The 18,335-nt window shown below is 44.1% G+C and overlaps 1 protein-coding gene across 1 annotated transcript; it reads right to left on the bottom strand.

The window, feature by feature from the left end:
- Positions 1-12,897: 12,897 nt before the first annotated feature.
- LOC102419609 (olfactory receptor 476) lies at positions 12,898-13,839 on the bottom strand. Its single transcript, XM_006092036.1, has 2 exons — positions 13,271-13,839; positions 12,898-13,189 (listed from the first exon to the last, which is right to left on the bottom strand). The coding sequence occupies exons 1-2, from the start codon at positions 13,837-13,839 to the stop codon at positions 12,898-12,900; spliced, it is 861 nt and encodes a 286-aa protein (XP_006092098.1).
- Between the last annotated feature and the right edge of the window lie 4,496 nt (positions 13,840-18,335).

Here is an 18,335-nt window from a genome sequence, read left to right as displayed (position 1 = left end):
GGCCCTGTGCTCATGCAGTCAGGGCTTTGCAAGTAATGCTCCGCTCTAATTCCTGTTTTATTCTTCAAGCTTATGATGGCTTTCTTTCTTCCCAAATCAAATTTATCTTTCCCATAATTCAATGTCCAATTTAAACTTTCCCTTTTTTAGACCATTCTAACTGAAAGCAATACTTCTTTATTTTGAAATCCTACAGCACTTTCCCTTGGACATGCCTCTTAGTCATTGGTTAGAAACTGCCCTAAGCTCATTTTAATTACCAAACATGTGGCAGTTTTGCCCCTCCATTCAAAATATAGGCACCTTGGAGGGCAGGGACCAAGGTGTTTTCAAGTTCTGTATTCCATATAGTTCCAAACATTGCAGGGTACACCGTGGTGCTCAATAAATATTTACTGGTTGAATAATAGAAGGAAATGACTTTGGGGAAAATGAAAGAAACAGAAAAGTAAATTGAAGTTGACTAATAGCCACGCAGAAGGGACACAGGACCAGGGAATCTGGTGCTTAGGCCAGAAAGGACGACTGGGGATTGGACATAGGAGGAAGTGGTTGGAACTGGGAAAGAGCAGGCTACAAAAGGATTTGCAAATATAGACTCAGGTGTGTCTCAGCCTAAATTTTGAGAGTGGCAACAAACTAAATTCAATCTTATCTGAATAAATTGTTATAGAAATGTAGAATCACAGACTTGGAAGGGGCATCAGGGGTCCCTCCAAAAGGCATTGGCTGATGCATAATTCACCTTTCAACATCCTCATCAGGTGAGCAACAAACCTCTACTCAGACACTCTAGTATTGGGAATTTCCCTAGCTATAGAGACAATAACTTCAATGGAATGAATTTCAGTTTGTCCCAGTTCAACAAATTAAAAAAAATCGAGAACCTAATATATATGTAGCATTGTGGTATGTGCTCCTGCTGGGAGAGAACAGATTACCTAAGGCTCTGCATTTCTAAGGAAGCTAGGGAGTTGTGGATGGTTTTCTACAACCATGTTTTCAGGTTCATTTCTAGTTTTCTACCTTTTCCTATCCTTTCCTCTCTAGTTAATTCTTCCCACAACTTTGTTTTTTATCCTCTCCTTTTCTCCCGTACATTCACCATGATTTAGACTTTCTAGGAGCATTCAATTCCTGGGGTGGGTGTCTTGAATATAATGAGGGCAAATGAAATTATTACTCTGTGTACTAAGAACATGTGTAAAAAATGGAAGAAACCTTGAAAACTATGTATCCAACTCTGTCATGTAACATGAGACACTAAGGACCAGAATGGAAAAAATGTTTCATCAGTCATCACCAGATCACATGGATAGTGAAGGTGAGTAAGGTTAGCAGTCAATATTTTCACACAGTAGATCCTAGGTGAATGTTCTCAGTGAACCAACACTCAGGTTTGTAAAATAAAAAGACTGTAATAATTTGAGCTGGCCTGTATGTCACATTTGCATATCATTTCCATACACCCACATTAACTGCCTGCAGTCCTTTCTCAGTTCTTCTCAAGTGAGAATGTATCATTGTGTCCCTTGTTTGTCATTTTTAGTTTTTCATTTCTCTATTGCTGTTACCCACTCAGTCTTTGGCCCAGATCCCTGCAGCAGGCAAAGGGAAAAAGTATTCATAGCACATTAAAATTAAACTTCAGACAACTTCGTTCCTTTGGCCATCTGGTCCCTGCTAGAACAGCCACTTCTCAAAGGCAGGGGCTCTTGACCTCACTATTCTATCCAGTGCCCAGAAAAGGGGGATTCTTAGTAAGCAGGCCCAGGTTGGAAAGGTGAATGGTGACAGGCACAGCCATCCAGAGATAGTTAGGATACATAATCTGGTAATTATTTTAATACAAGACTCTATATTCCTGGAGGGCAGGGACTTTCTTTTTCATCACACTAACTCCAGCATGAGGTACAAAGTAGACCATGTTTATTTGTTGAATGCATGAAAGTATAAAGTTATATGAAAAGTGCTTTGCCCTTCTGTAGGGGTATAAAAACCGAACATCAGTTGCTTATCTATTGAATGACTCATCTCTAGAGAAAATAACATTTCATGTTATTGGAAACGTCACAGCCATTCTCTCAGTTGATCTCTACCACAGATTTCTGGAGTAGGTATCCACTGGGAAAGGCCATAGAAAGTCCTAAGTGTGATACAAGTGTAAAGTATTGTTATTTTGACATAATTAGTGTATTTATCAATTTTTGGAGCAGATATTCCCAGTCTCAGATTAGTTTCCTGGGAGGCAGAATTTCAAAATTTATCCTCCAAAACTTACTAGAGAAGAGTGACATATAAATGTTTAATAAACACATATGAATGCAGCACTGAGGAATCCAATTTGAGTCAGCTTAAACAAAAGAAGAGGATTTATCATCAGGTGACAGAGGTATCTCACGGCCTTGGTGATGAATTACAAATTCACTTATGGTCCTCCTTTCAAGAGCTGGAGTTTAATTCCCCTCCCCTGGGCTGGACTTAGTGTCTCAGTCCTAGTGAATGAAATCTGGAAGAAGTTATGGTGTGTGACTTCTGAGACTTGGCCCTTCCATTAATTTTCTAGAGCTGCTTCACCAAAGCACCACACACTGGATGACTTAACAGAAATGTATTGTCTCACAGTTCTGGAGGCTAGATGTTTGAGATGGAGGTGTCAGCAGGGTCACTTCCTGTGAGGGAGAATCTGTCTCTTTCCCAGCTTCTGGTGGTTTGCTGGCAATCTTTTGGTGTTTGTCTCACTCTCACCAGCATTTTCCTTGTATGCATGTCTATCTTTGTGTTCAAAGTTCTCCCTTTATAAGAACATCAGTCACATTGGATTAAGGCACACCATAATGACCTCATTTTAACCTGATGATCTCTATAAAGACCTTATTTTCAAATAAGGGCACATTCTGAGTTTCTGAAGGTTAGGACTTCAGTATGGGAATTTGGGGGAGGGTACAGTTCACCTCATCCTATCTAATAAAGAGGGAATATGCAAATTGACCATCACACTGTCACAAAGATGGTAGTGCCCATAGCCATAAGATGGCGGCGCCCAGTCCTCTTAGCCCTGCCAGAGTCCCCCAGTCCTTTCAGCCATGCTGGGGGCGGGGAGCAGGAGGGTGGCAGGCGAGCGGTGTGGCTGGACCCACCTGATGGTGGGTCCGGCCGCCCCTTGTGCCTGCCACCAGAGTTCCACAGTCCTTTCAGCCCAGCCAGGGGGAGGGGGGGGTGGTGGCAGCAGGTACACAGTGTGGCTGGACCCGCCCTAAGCCCCCCAGCTGCCCAGGGCTGGCCTTGGATGTCAGCTGCCCAGCTGCCTAGGGCGGGCCTGAGGTGCAGGCAAGCCTCGGATGGCGGTTGCCCAGCCGCCCAAGATTGCCCCAGGCTCATGTAACCAGGGCCGGCCAAGGCTTGCACTGCCGGCAGTGGTACCAGAAGAGGTGTGATGGGGGCATTGCCTTCCCCTGATCACCAGGTCGCCTCCTGCCCCTGAGGGCTCCCAGACTGTGAGAGGGGGCAGGCCAGGCTGAGGGACCCCCTCTCCAGTACATGAATTTTCATGCACTGGGTCTCTAGTAGCAATTATAAAATGCCTGTGGCTTCCAGCCTGCTCTCTCGTTAGATCACTCACTTTGGGGGAATGTCGGGAGAACAGTCAACAGGACCTATGGCAAGGTCCACATGGCAGGGAACTGAGGCCTCCTGCTACCAACCATGTGAATGAGCCACATGGACAGCAGCTCCTCCAGCCCTTGTTGAGCTTCAAGATGACTGATGACTGCAGCTCTTGCTGGTATCTCCCCACAACTTTACTGAGGCATAATTGACAATTAAAAATTATATATATGTAAGGTGTACAATTTGATGACATACTGCGAAATAATCACTATAATTAACATAACCACCAACTCACATAGTTTATATATAAAGTGGTAAGAACACTTAGGATTTACTCTCTTAGCAAATTTCTAGCATGAAAACACAGTATTGTTAACTATAGTCACAGTGTTATATATTAGACCTCCAGAATTTACTCATTTTGCATAACTGAAATTGCATGCCTCTTCCCTAAAATTTTCTATTTGCCCATCCCCCTAGCCCTTGACAACTGCCATTCTCCTTTCTCCTTCTATGAGTTTGACTATTTTAGATGCCACATATAGGTGAGACCATACAGTGTGACCATTTGTCTTTCTGTGTCTGACCTAATTATTTCACTTAGCATAATCCCTCTTGGTTCACCTATGTTGTCACAATGGCAGGAGTTCCTTCTTTTTAAAGGCTGAATAATATTCATATATATGTATATCTCACATTTTTAATATTTATGTAGAGAGAGACATATCTCATATTTTTTAATCCATTCATCTGTTAGGTTGTTTCCCTATCTTGGCTATTGTGAATAATGTTGCAATGAACATGGGAGTGCAGTTATCTTTTTGAAATTCTGATTTCATTTCCTTTGGATATATAGCCAGAAGAGGGATTGTTGAATCAGAAGGTAGCTCTATTTTACATTTTTTGAGAAACCTCCATACTGCTTTCCATAATGACTATACCAATTTATATTTCCACCAACAACGTGTAGGGTTCTGGCTGAGCAGAGCCACTCAGCTCAGCTACTCTGGGATTCCTGGCCTGCAAAATTGTGACATAATGAATGTTTGTTGTTTAAAGCTGCTAACTTTTGGGATGATTTTTTATGCAGCAATGGATAACTAAAACAGACCCCACCGGAAGGGAGAAGGCAGGAATCAGTAGGCAGGAAAGTGGAGAGAATTCTCTGCCTCTAGCTTTCCACAGAGAGCAATGTGGTTACCTCGGGGCTCCCAAGTTCACATATTGCAGTTCCAGTGACACAGAATCCTGACTTCCAATTTCTGAGTGAGAGACTGTGGGGTCCAACTCGGGTCAGCTGTGCCATGAGGATAGGTTTAGGGATAAATAGAAGTTATGTGGAATTTGATGATTAGATCATTTTGGGAAAAAAGCTCATTAAGAAAATGAATGGAAGACTACATAAAAAATGATACTTGGAATGAATGAGAAAATAAATCTCAACAAATTAAAGCTGACTAAAACATTACAAAAATTTAAAAAATTGCATGATATTTGTATTAATTAGCTCTGATGGTTGGGATTGGTTTCCACAGGCTATCTTTTGGCTCTGTACATTTCACACCCACATGCATCTGAGTGCTGTGGGCCCTGTAAGCGCCGTGGTCTGAATTCTGGCTCTGCCTTTTCATGATCAATGCTGGGTGAGTCGGTACAGTGCCCCTAGAACCCATTCTCCACTGGGATGATTACCAATAACATAACTAAATATAAAAAATTTACAAATCACATAGATATATGCAGTAAACACAAGCATAGTGTATTTCTACCTCAGCTACCCCTTAGCTGCAGCCTCCCCTTGCCTGCAGTCATTCTAGTGGGAGGGAAAGTGTGCTGAAGGGGAAATTGAGGTTAAAAAAACACAGTGGTTTTTGTTTTTATTTTTTTGCTTTTATTTTTTATATATTTTAAAATTTATTATTTATTTTTTTATTGTTCAAAGTATTACAAATAGTAGTACATATGTCTCCTTTCTCCCCCCCCCCCCCCCATTGACCAATTGTGGCTAATGTCTTCTTTTTAAGGTTGTACAAAAAACACCTGACCTTCCCGGGACCTTGGAATGGTCTGGGCCGGTAAGGAGCCCGAAGTCTTGGTTTGTCACCTTCATGGGAAATTTACCTCTGGGCAGGGTCTTGTAAAAGAAAATAGTTGCTGGAGACTGAAACTGGTGGAAGAGGTGGGTGTTCCTTGAAGAAATGAAAAAAAAGTGCTATGGCGATAATTCTAACATACTGTGTGAAGAGATGCGGGCGGACTAGGAGAGCACATGTGGAAGTGGGGGATTGACTCAAGCTGCATGGTAGAAGTCAGGAATGCTTGTTGTGGAAAATGACAACTTGGGTGAATTATAGTGGTTGAATGGAGGGGGGAGAATGTTCCACGCAAATAGGTAGCATATGTAGATGGAGGAAAAAGACTGGCTTGGGGCACAGCAAATATCTTAGTGATGTTGGAATGAAGGGTCTGAGGCTGGGCTTGCTGAGTAACAACCCAGGAAATCAACCCGGATCAGATCATGAGGGGCCTGACAGGTCATGCAAATCTCTTTGAATTCTCCTCTGAGGGACACGGGGACTCAGTGAAGGGTTTGGAGCAGGGAACTTAGATAATCAGATTCGCATTATCAGCCTGGCACTTTCCGTCAGTATGGGAGACTTAACAGTGTTAGAAAATTATCCCCAGACAATTTGGTGATCTAGTAGGCTTTTAAAAAAAATAGATTTTAGAGAGAGGAAGGGAAAGAGAGTGAGAAAAATATCATGTGAGAGAGAAACATCGAGTGGTTGCCTCCCACCTTGACCCGGGGATCAAACTAACAAACTGGGTATGTGACCTGACTGGGCATTGAACCCACTACCTTCTGGTGTATGGGCCGATGCTCCAACCAACTGGTCATACCAGCCAGGGCCCAGCCTCAGCATTTTATCTTTTCCCATCCAAGCCCCTGCAGGGTCTTTCTTTGAGGCAGGGTGAGTTGATTTTAGGATGCATATCCTGGCGGAACAAAGAAAGGGGAGGATTCCACCCACAATGAGAGGCTATAAATTTCCATTGAGGGCCCCAATCCTAGGTATGGTGCCTTAATTAGGTATTTGTACATAAGACATGGGACTTCATCAATTGAAGAGTCACCCAGCGCAACTGAACATGGTATATCTACCAGGAAGCAGAACTGGGTGAAAGGCTAGAGACTTGATAATGGCACCCAAGGCAGGGCCCACAGGGCCTCCTGGATCTGCAGTCTTGGTTAGGCCAGCAATGAGCAAACGATCCCGGGCAAGAGCAGGGCATGTGAGACTGGGTACTTGGAAGAAAGTGTAAGTATAGAGCGGGGTTAAGCTAATTTGCACCCAGAGGATTTATAACTTTCTTCCTGCTAAGGGGTGTGGAGTAAAATGAGGGAGGTCTTAGTGTCTGAAAAGGCCCAGGGAGACAACTGGGAGGCTGCTGTGTTTATCTGCCCAAGAGGATGTCACAGTTTTGGATGGGACAGGGGCCACTTGAAATGGGTATCTCTGAAGTACAAATATCTTCTTGAACAGATCACCTCACTGGGTAGCTAAGTCTTGGCCTCCAGAAGCTCCTTGGTGCTGGGAAGGGGGCAGGAGTAAGTCTCACTCTCTCTAAGACTTTAGTCCTGCTGGGTCCAATATGAACCACTAGCCAATGGTAGCCACTAGTCAAGTATGGCCACTGAGAGCTTGAAGTGTGGCTGGTTCAAATGAGATACATTGTGAGTAGAAGATACTCTTTGGATGTTAACAATTTAGTATGAAAAAAAGAATGTAAAATATATCTTGAGTAGTTTTTAAATATTGATTGCATATTGAAGTGGACTATATTTTTGATATATGGGTTCACTAAAATATATTATTGAAATTAATTTCACCTAGTTATTTTAATTTAAAGAATGTAACTATTAGTAAGTTTAAATTACATATGTTGCCTGTATTTGTGGCTTGCATTATGTTTCGGTTGGGGAGCGCTGTCTCAGTTCATCAGGGCTTTCGGTTACCATAGGACAGGACTCCGGGTCTCTTCCTGGCTCTTCCTTCCCTCTCTAAACCTTGGAAACTCATCTTTACTTATTCCTCACTCACTGTCCTGAAAGCAGCCACAGTCAAGCCCTGAAGTAATTAGAGCCTGAGGGATAATCTTCAGGAATTGCTAGGAAGAGGCAACACCAGGAGAGGAGATTAGAAAGGCTAAGAGCCCACCCGTCTTCTACATAAGAAAGGGGTAAAGAGCCAGCAAGCCCTCCTAGGTCCCAACCAGGTTGATTCCTCCCTATCCCCAGAGGACTTGGAGACAGACATCTTTGGTTGTCACTGTTGGGTGAGGAGCAGTTGCTTCTGGCATTTTAGATAGAGGCCAGAGATGCTGCTAAACACACTGCACAGGACAGCCTCCAACAGAGAATTATCCAGCTCCAAGTGTTAATAGTGTCAAGGCTGAGAGACCCTGGGCCTAGGAAATGTTACCAGAAAGGGACTGGCTGGAGTGTGTCTGCCTTGGACGGGCCTGTAGTGTGTGGGTTCTTCCTTTGTGCAGGAAAGAGTTCACAATATGAGTCCAGGTGATTTTGACAGTATGTGTATTAAAGCTGGGGACAGTGAAACAAGGAAGGGCTTAGGATAGAAGAAGCAACAGGAGAGAAACTAGGTGGGGTTGTTGTCAGGTCACTGAGAAGTTAGAGAAAAGGGGGCCTTGGAGATAGGTTCAGGGAGTTAGCCCAGGGCAAGCTGGCGCTGCCCATTGCTCCCTTGGTTGCAAATCTCTTGGGATCCCTTAGAGTTTAGGAGATGCATGCCTGTGGGGGAAGAAGAGATGGAAGGGAAAGGCAGGGGGGCATGCTGCTGGGAGAGAGAGAGTGCACTGGGTCTTTCTGACTTGAGGGTTTTAAAGGCTGAGAGTTTAGGGGAGGTCTCTCAGGGAAGGATCTCAATAGGATATTCATCAGCTTTTCCAGGTTTTTCTGCTTTTCTAGGCCTGGAGCTGAAATACAACTGAGGCCTAGATGTTATCTCTAGAGAGAAAAGGTCAGGGTGTCTAAACTGCATGATCATCAATATGCCAGGGGAGGAAAGACCACCCTGGGGGTGAGGTATGGTGTTAGTTTTGTCTGTTAGGCACCCAGAGCTTTCTGCTCTGGTGACCTTCTATATCTGGCTGTAAATTGCTCAGCCAGTTTGTTCAGCTACCTGCCCCAGTTTCCCCATTCCACTTGTCAAGGAATTTCCTAGCTATCCTGACTCAGAAAGGCCTTGGGTATCCTTGAACATGGGTCAAGAGGGAGGCTGTGAACACTGACACAGCAGAGGAGTCTGCTCTGTCCTCTCCCATTCCTTGGCTTTCTTGATCATTAGTGACTCATGGCCCTTCCCCTGCACTCCCAAGCCTGCCTGAACTCATCCTGATGGAGAGAGAAGACATTCTCCTTCCCAGGTGTGACTCACTTGACCCATGCCCCACATAGAGACCTCCCCACTGGAGATAAGCTTTCTAGGAGAGAGGTCTGGAGAGGGGTGGTGGTTAGCTGCTTATTCTTTTCCTCTGACCTTGCCTGTCTGTAGTAGGTAGTTAGGTAGACATGAGCAGAGTAGGAACAGTAAGTTGGGTACAGAAGGTCACTAGAATGAAAAGTCCTGGATGCCTAGCAACAGATAATTGTAAGGTGGGACCTCAACCCCTGGGTGACTTTTCCTTCCCTAGCCTATTGCTGGTCATGCAGTTTGGATCCTCCCTGACCTTTCCTCCCCTGGCATGTTGCTAGTCATGCAGTAGACACCCTTAGAGGAGGAACCAGGAGGCTGAAGAAAAGCCTCATGTGATTCCCATATAAGCCCTTGCACGGCCACTCCCTTAAGCATTAAGTCCTCAAGACAATGTAGTTCTGACCTGCGTCAAATAATCTTAAGAACAAAGCCTCATGTCTGTTGACCACAGAGGCAGAGTTTTCGTCAAACTAGAGATAACATCTAGACCTCAGTTGTGTTTCAGCTCTAGGCCCAGAAAAGCAGCAAGGTCCAGTGGGGCAATGCGATGGTGGACATCAGGACCTGCTGCGATGACTGTGATTCCCTGCCCTGGCATTGACCAATCAGTGGAGACCACCACCCTGAGGGGACACACCTGGAAAGCTGATGAATAGTCTATTGATACTCTCCCCTGTGACCTCCAGATAAAAGCCCTTAAGAGGAAGGACCCAGCATGCTCTCTCTTTTTCTCTCTCCTTCTCTCTCTTCCTCACACACCTATGCCTTTCCCCACTCCCTTAATTCCCCAGGTGTGCCCTCCCTGGCACACACTTGTCTTTTCTCCTCTCCTTTCCCCAGCCATGTGTTCTTTGCCTTTCTCCTAGCTCCAAGGGCCCTTCTTTTGCCTCTGTAACTTGTTTCCTGAACCCATGCAGCCTGGTTGGCTCACTTCTTTCATGGATCACTTCTACCTCTGTGAGTGCTGGTGTAGAGGTAAATAATCAGCCCTCTGACTTGGTCTCCTTGCCCATTGACAAGGGACACTGCACTTGTACCTCCTGGTTTGGGCACCTCATGTACCTGCTGAGGCAGCTGGATGCCACAACCTCACCCAGAAGACCACCTCCAACCAAGCCAGATTGTCTCTATACCTAGGTGTCCACTGGGCCAGTCCCTGGTCTGGTTCATTAGCTCAGGTTGGTAGACATTGGTTAGGGTACATGGACCGACTCACCTTAGCCCCAAGCTTCTCAAAGTCAGATTTTCACCTCCTGGGCTACAAATGATGTGCTGGGGACACGCAGAACCGCAGCACCCATCTCTAGCAGGAACTTTACCTAGGCTGATGGTAAGCAGTTTGTGACATTCTTTTTCATATTAAGACAATACAAATAAGTCAGTCAGAGAAAGAAAAGTATCATATGATCTCACTCATATGTGGAATCTAAGTAACAAAATAAACTGATGAACGGAGTGGATCCTGAGACATAGAAGCATGGAACAGAGTGTGGGATCTCTGAGGGAAGGTGGGGGAGGATGGGTGGGTGGGAAGTAATCAACCAAGAACCTTGTTTGCATATATACATGGCCCATGGCCACAGACAATGGGGTGATGAGGGCCCGGGGCAGGGGGCGAGGGCGGGCTGGAGGAGGTCAAAGTGGGACAAAAGGGGACATATGTAATACTTTCAACAATAAAGGATTATATTTTTAAAAAAGCACAATACAAAATCTGCATGAATTTTTAAAAAACATTGGGTTTGTGAGGGGCTTTTTAGGCTATGCCCTAACAAGCAGCAAGTTCAAACTCACTGCCCTTTGCAAATGGGTTAGAGCAGGGTTTCCCAACCTCAGCATGGTGACACTTTGGGTCAGATCATTTTTTGTTGTGGGGGACTATTGCATGCCTTGTAAGTTTAGAAGCATCCCTGGCCTTCAAATGCTATTTGTTATGCTATTTGTTATGTGTGTTATGTACACACATGCAGTGTGACCACCAAAATTGTCTCCAATCATGCCAAACACCCCTTGGGGTGCAAAATCATCCCTGGTTGGGAGCCATAATAATTAAATACTGTCAACAATGCTTGGGTAAAAAAATTCTCATTTGGTAAAAACCTAACAGAGGCACTAATCCTGCTATACTCCAAAAGACTGATGCAAAGACAGAATTCAAGTGGTGTTGAACCATGTACTTCATTTCATATAAATGCACTTGCCTTCTTAGAAAAAAATAGTATTGTAAAACAACAAACAAAACCCAAACCCAAACCCAAACCTACTTGTCAGCAGCCAGTCACTAATACCCCAGAGCTTTGCTTTCCTAACTCAGGAAAGGGATAGTTCATGGTCTTGTGGCTTTAGAAAACAACCCCATTTCTCCTTCCCCATCTTCAGATCTGAAGTTTTTCTAGACTGTGCTGGATTGGACTCCCTGCTTGAAAGTAATTTTTTTTTTCCACTTAGCCATCCAATCTTTGATTTCTGAGATTTGATTTTTTTTTCTTTAACAAAGGCAGACTAGAGCACAGAGAAAGGAATGATAAATTTTATCTGTGAGAGTCAGAAATGTTTCCCAGAAGAAGTTACATTTAGGCTGGGACTGGAATGATAACAAAGATTTTTCAGGCTGACAAATGGATTGGGGAATGACCCTCCAGGCTCTGGGGAAGACGTGATCAAAGGAAGAGCTTCGTACAAATACATGACCTGTTTGGGCTGAACCAGGTCATTGGCTCTGGCAACAGAGGAGGTATTTGGTGGGAACTGTGGGGTGATCCCTGGAAAATGAGGTTGAGACAGGCTTATAGGATAATACTGAGGCATTGAGAATTTTCTCCCTGGCCCAAGGGTTGCAAACTCTAATGCCTATAAAGACCATTCAGATGCCTTACATGAATGAAAAAGGTAGTTTTTTCTTTCTTTCTAAGAGGGCACAGTTGTGTTTTTTTGGGGGTGGGGGCGAGGAAGGGCTCATAGCATACCTATGGGGATATTCTTCACATCCAAAGAATACATATTATCTTCACTCATTCCAAGAGTATTGTTTGAGAAACTTCTCTGTGCCAGGCATCGTTCTAGGTACTTGTTATTTGTCTTGAAATGTAGACTTCTAGGGTCATGTTCCCCCCTCCCCACTTTTGCTAGAGATGTGAATAGAATAAAATGTCTCTACTATTAGGAAAAGCTCAGGGCATGGCAACCAGGCAGCAGACTCTCTAAAAAGAGTGGTGGGAATCATTGGGGTGGGGAGGACAATTGGAAAATCTGTGTCTTGTCTAAAAGGACACATTTGTCTTGGCACCAAATGATTATGCTGAGCATAAGACTGGTGGAGTGATCATTAAAATTTTCTCCCCAGAGAAACTGGGAATATGGAGTTTAAAATGTAATCTCATCAAATTTTCATGTTAACTAAATTAAAAAAAATTTTTTTATTGCCTGGCCGGTGGTTGAGCATCACTCTATGAACCAAGAGGTTACGGTTCGATTCCCAGTCATGGCACATGCCCTGTTGCAGGCACGGTCCTCAGTGTGGGGCATGCAGGAGGCAGTCAGTTGATCAATGATTCTCTCATCATTGATGTTTCTATCTCTCTTTACCTCTCCCTGACTGGGAATCGAACTGTGAGCTCCTGGTTCATAGGTTGACGCTCAACTACTGAGATACACTGGCTGGGCTACATTAACTCTTCTAATCCTCACGGAAGTGCTGGCACATATTTCACTCTATCTATGTGCTAATATTATGCATTCTCTATGTTGTGGCTACCATGCTGTGGCTTGGGATAGAATATTCCGTGCTTGTTTAAGAAGGCAGCTTGCCAAAGTATCTCCTCTTTAAAGCAGACTTCACATCTTTATTCCTCAGGCTGTAGATCAGGGGGTTCAGAATAGGGTTGATCACAGTGTAGAAGACAGACACGAACTTGTTCTGTTCCATGGAATTGAGAGAGCTTGGCTGAGCATACATGAAGATGATGGTGCCATACCAAAGGCAGACAATGGTGAGGTGGGAGGTACAGGTGGAGAGTGCTTTGCTCTGAGCCTCTGGGGAATGCATTCTGCAGATAGTCACCAGGACGTAGGCATAGGAGACCAGGATGATGGTGATGGTAAAAGAGAAAATCAGGGCAGAAGATGAGAAGATGATGGTTTCAACCTCTGCAGTGTCTGCACAGGCAAGTTTAAGCACTGGGGGGATGTCACAGAAATAGTGGTTAATGACGTTGGGGCCACAGTAGGGCAGCTTGAAGATGTACCCAGTTAGCAAAGCTGAATTGGCAATAGAAGCTGTATAGATGGCTGCCACCATCTGGAAACATAGACGTTGTGACATGATGGTGTGGTAGAGGAGAGGGTGGCAGATGGCAACAAATCGATCATAGGCCATGATGGCCAGGAGCAGACACTCAGCAATACCATGGAGAGTCATGAGGGCCATCTGGGCCACACAGCCTGCAAAGGAGATGTATTGACTTGAGGTGAGGAAGTTCTCCAGCAGCTTGGGGGTGTCCACAGTGGAGAAACAGGAGTCCATGAAGGCGAGAACGCTCAGGAAGAAGTACATGGGCGTGTGCAGCTGTGGCTCTGTGTGAATCAAGATAATCATGCCCAGGTTGCCCATAAGGGTGACTAAGTAGATGAACAAGAAGAGTACAAAGAGGATGCCCTTGAGCCCTTCCTGCTCTGTGAGCCCCAGCAAGAGGAACCAGGTGACCTGGGTGCAGTTCTCAACTGAGGTGCACATGGCACTGCAGAGAGAGCAAATAAGACAAGCTTGTACTTTAGAGCAGGCCTGGGGTCAGTTTCTGCCCAACCCCTCCCCCCTATTTTCTTATAATCCATATTATTATTTTCTTAATTGAATTTATTTGAGTGATATGGTTCACAAAACCAGGTTTCAAGTATACAACTCAATGAAACATCATCGGCACACTGCATTGTGCATCCATCACCCCAAGAAAAGTCTTTTTCCATCCCCATTACCACCTCCCCTCCTTTGCCCACTTCCACCTACCTTCAACCCCTTTCTCTCTGGCTATCACCCTTTTGATGCCCCCAGAGTGGGCAGTGCTATGGGAGCTGAGGAGGGGACACCTATTATGAGTTATGTTTTAACTCACTTCCTGACCCATTTATATTTGGAGAGATTATCAACCTGCCCAAGGTAAGAGAGCTAGTACATTAGGAAAGTGGGATTAGAACCCAGTCCATTCTAATAATCATATACTTTTATAATTATAATCCTCTTTCATGGGGAACTAGCATCATTAGTGGGTGTTGGTGGTCTGGCATGTTGTCCCAGAGAGGGAATTCATGAAAGGATCAATTTTGACCATATTTGGGGACAAAGGCTCAGTCCCTGAGCCCAGGGACACAGGAAGTCAAGACTAACATCACCACAATGGAATGTGCCTCACTAGAGCAGTCATTTTCCCCGGTGTTATGAATTGAACTGTTTCTCCCAAAAAGATATGTTGAAGTCCTAACCTCTATACCTGTGAATGTGACCTTATTTGGAAATGCTGTCTTTACAGATGTAATCGAGTTAAAATGATGTCATGCTCAATTAGGTTGGGCCTTTAATCCAATATGACTGGTGAACTTGTAAGAAGTGCAAATGGAGATCAGGGAGGAGGATGACGTGTGAAGATACAGACACAGAGGCAGGTGGCCATGTGAGGAACAGAGGCAGAGATGGAGTTATGAAGGAATGCCTCAGGCATCCAGAACTGGAGAGGCTTCAGAGGGAGCGTGGCCCTGCCAACACCTTGAGTTTAGACTTGGAGCCTCCAGAACTGTGAGGAGATAACTTTCTCTTGTTTAGAGCTAGTTTGTGGTGCGTTGTTACCACAGTTGTTAGTATGCAAGTCACTAACACACCCAGTTGGAGATGCTTCGGGCATTGAGGCTCTGATGCTTTGATGGGGGCCTGCTAAGCAGATGTCAGAAGACTGGACTTTCCTGATCTCTCTCTATTGACAGGACTGATAATCCAGGAAGAGAAAATGAAATAAAACAAGTTAGAATAAAGTCTGTGTTATTATTGACTACTAACTGAGAAAAATATTTGTCTGGGGGAAGAAGAAGTTATAGTAAACATGAAAACTCCAGCTCAGCAAAAATTATAACCAAAGAACTAAGGTCAATGTTTTATCTGGAAACAACTGAAGGCAGTAGGACATGCCAGATTTGTGGCTTTGGGGTGCAGTACAGGACACAGTTTTCAGTTAGAATTGGAGGTGAGGTCTTTAACCAGAGAGCACCAGTCACAGAATCCACATATCTACCTTCTTATGCTCCCCAGAGGGGTTCTCAGTTTATGAAAGTTCTCTCAGCTGCTGTCATGCTCCTAAGAATTTGTCTGTAGGTTTTCAAATAACCAAGATGGCTATTGAGATGGAAAGCTCTTATATGGGATACTGGCCAAGGTTCACTCTGATTGGTTAGACATCTGTGATGATTGGTTAAGTGTAGGTTTCGATGGTATGGACTACTCATGGGGAGTTTAGACTTTGGGGGCGGGGGGGAGACAAGCATTAATAATCATACAAATTATAGCTCCAAGTAGAGGGACTGAATGATATGAGCCAAAAATTTTGACTCAGGGAGGTGAAGGAAAATTTTCTCTAGGAAGAGTTTTCCAGGAGAAGAATGAAACAGTCTATACAAGGGTCCTGAGGTCTGAGAGAGCCTAGTGAGGAGGAGGAGCTGAATAAAGGCCAGAGTGGATAGAGGACAAAGGGAGAGAGTGTGTAGCTGAGGTGAGCAGGCAGTCAGTGTTTTATAACATTTTTTGAGTGCTTGCTGTGTCGGGCACTGTTCCAAATACCTTTAATGTCATTTAATCCTCTCAACAATCTTATAAGATGTACAATTGAAATCTCCATTTTGCATGTGAGAAAACCAAGTAGTTGAGCATCTTGCCTAAAGACTCAACTGGTAAGTGGCAGAGCTGAGGTTTAAATTCAGGTGGTCAGGTTAGAGATTACACTATTATTGTCCAATACCTTAGACCAGGTTAAGGAATTTTATTTTATTTTATGGAATGCCATTAGAGAATTTTTACCAGGAGGATGACATTGTCATATCTGCTTTTTTTAATGAGAGAGAGAGAGAGAGAGAGAGAGAGAGAGAGAGAGAGAGAGAGAAGTGAGAGAGGAATATCAATTGGTTGCTTCCAATACACACAACCTAGGTATATGTCCTGACTGGGAATCAAACCCGCAACCTTTTGGTGTGTGGGATGATGCTCCAACCAACTCAGCCACCCAGACAGGGCAGTCATATCTGCTTTTTTTAAATATAAAATTACTCTGAGTGTATTGTGAAGAAATAATTGAAGAAAGGTCAATGGTTGGGGGAGATTTGTTGGGAGGATATTGAAGTCATCCAGGAGGGATTCATAGCTTAAACTAGAGTGGGGCTAATGGAGACAGAGGTAACTGGATTTGAGAAATGTTTGGCTGTAAATGTGATAGGATTTGGTGATGGACTGACCATGGCAGCGTGAGGAGAGCAAGCAGTCAGAGTAAACTCCAAGGTCTCTGGTGCACAAAATAAAGCTGGTAGTAGAGGCTAAGAGGGAATAGGATGTACCAGGGAGAGTTTGAGCTGTAAAATACACTAGGTCCCAGAATAGAGTCCTAAGGAAATCAATTTCAAACTCACTGCACACTGCTCCATCTCTTTCCCCATTCACCTTGTGCTGGGGCTGGTGATCAGATGTCAAGAGTTGGGCATGACTTATGAGGAAAAGGGGATAAGGGAGTCTAAGCCCTTACTGGTAATAAGATTCCACCCTCAGCCCACTTACCTGTGGTCAAGCAGAGCCCGTCCATCCATAGCCTTGTTTTGGGGGACCTCTTAGAAGTGTTTCTTTCCCCTTTTTATTGATTGCCTCTGACCAGCTTTCTCAAAAGAACTTCTCAGACAGTTGTGAACAAAGCCTAGAGATTCCTAATTGCTCCTGTCTTAAGATTCACCTGGCTTTTTTCATCCTTATCCCTAGAGTTCAGAAATGAGCCAGGGGGAATTTGTGACTGTTTCTCCCAAGAGCAGACCTGGACCTGCTGATTATCTCTAAGGGATGCTGGCAATATTTGGCTGAGGGTTGCTTGGGAGGCCCTGGGGAGCAAAGATGCTCCACCAAATGTCCAGACTGACCCTCTTCATTTACAGTGTCCATTCTGTGGGGGCCTCTTTTTTCCATATTATTGAGACTCAAAAAGGCTCACAAGGCCAAGATGTATCAGGGACACATGTCAACATAATCCCCAGGTCCCACAGGAAGTGACTGAAAGTGCTAATGATATCAGCATTGAAGGTTTAATGTGGCTTCCGAATTGTTATTTCCTTTGATCTTCAAAATAACCCTGGGAAACATGCTTGAGGGTATTTTTTTATTTTTGCTATATGTAGACAATAATAGGATTATACCATAATTGCTTTAGTTACGAAAACACATCTCTTCACCTCAACAGCAACATAATTCTTCCCCCCTACAAAATAGCTTTATTGTCTTTGTAAAAATAATACACGCTGGTTGTCAAAAATTTAAGCAACACAGAAAAGAGCCAAGAAGAAAGTAAAATGTCACCTGAAATCTCACCCCTACAAAAATGGGAACTGGTGACCATTCTTGTTACAAGTCTCTCAATGCCCTCATAAACAGAATCATACTATACAAGCTAGTCTGTCACTTGCTTTTTCACTCAATGAGATGCCGTAGACATTTTTTTATATCAATTAATAAGTAATAGCCTATGTCATCGAATTTCCTGGCTGCATATTGTTTTGTTGTGCACGTGTGTTATCATTTACTAAACTGGTTCCCCCTTGGTTGACAAGAAGATATCTCTAACTTTTCACTCCAAGTCTCTGACAGACAACTCCCGGTATGGGGTCTGGAGGACCAATTCCAGTGAGAATGGGGCCTAGAGAGACTGTCTTTTTTGACCAGGAAGGAAGAAATTGGCTCTCTTCTTGGCAACCTGGCACCTTGGGTTCCACAATCCCAGGTGAAATCACCGTGCAAAACAAAGCAAGGCAAAGCAAAGGGCCTTGTTAGGAAAATGACTTGTTTGGGTAAAAGAAATTCAGTCCCTAGACTACTGATCTGGGAGAGAGTCTCAGTAGATGGGAGAAATCACTCATAGTTCCTGCAGGAAAAAGAGGGTTTATTCACCTGGGAGACACCTGATGACTCTCACCTATAGAAGTGAAACAGTGCCTTGAATCCTG

The sequence above is a fragment of the Myotis lucifugus genome, unplaced genomic scaffold, assembly GCF_000147115.1.
Source record: "Myotis lucifugus unplaced genomic scaffold, Myoluc2.0 scaffold_97, whole genome shotgun sequence".
NCBI classification, from domain to species: Eukaryota; Metazoa; Chordata; class Mammalia; order Chiroptera; family Vespertilionidae; genus Myotis; species Myotis lucifugus.
This window is presented reverse-complemented; position numbering and strand designations above follow the sequence as displayed.

What these genes read in the sequence shown, in the direction of transcription:
- LOC102419609 (XM_006092036.1), bottom strand. Translation starts at nt 13,839, where the DNA reads ATGTGCACCTCAGTTGAGAACTGCACCCAGGTCACCTGGTTCCTCTTG. An exon ending in CCCCCAGTGCTTAAACTTGC is followed by an intron (nt 13,190 to 13,270) that starts CTGTGCAGACAC and finishes CACCATCATCCT; the next exon opens with GGTCTCCTATGCCTACGTCC.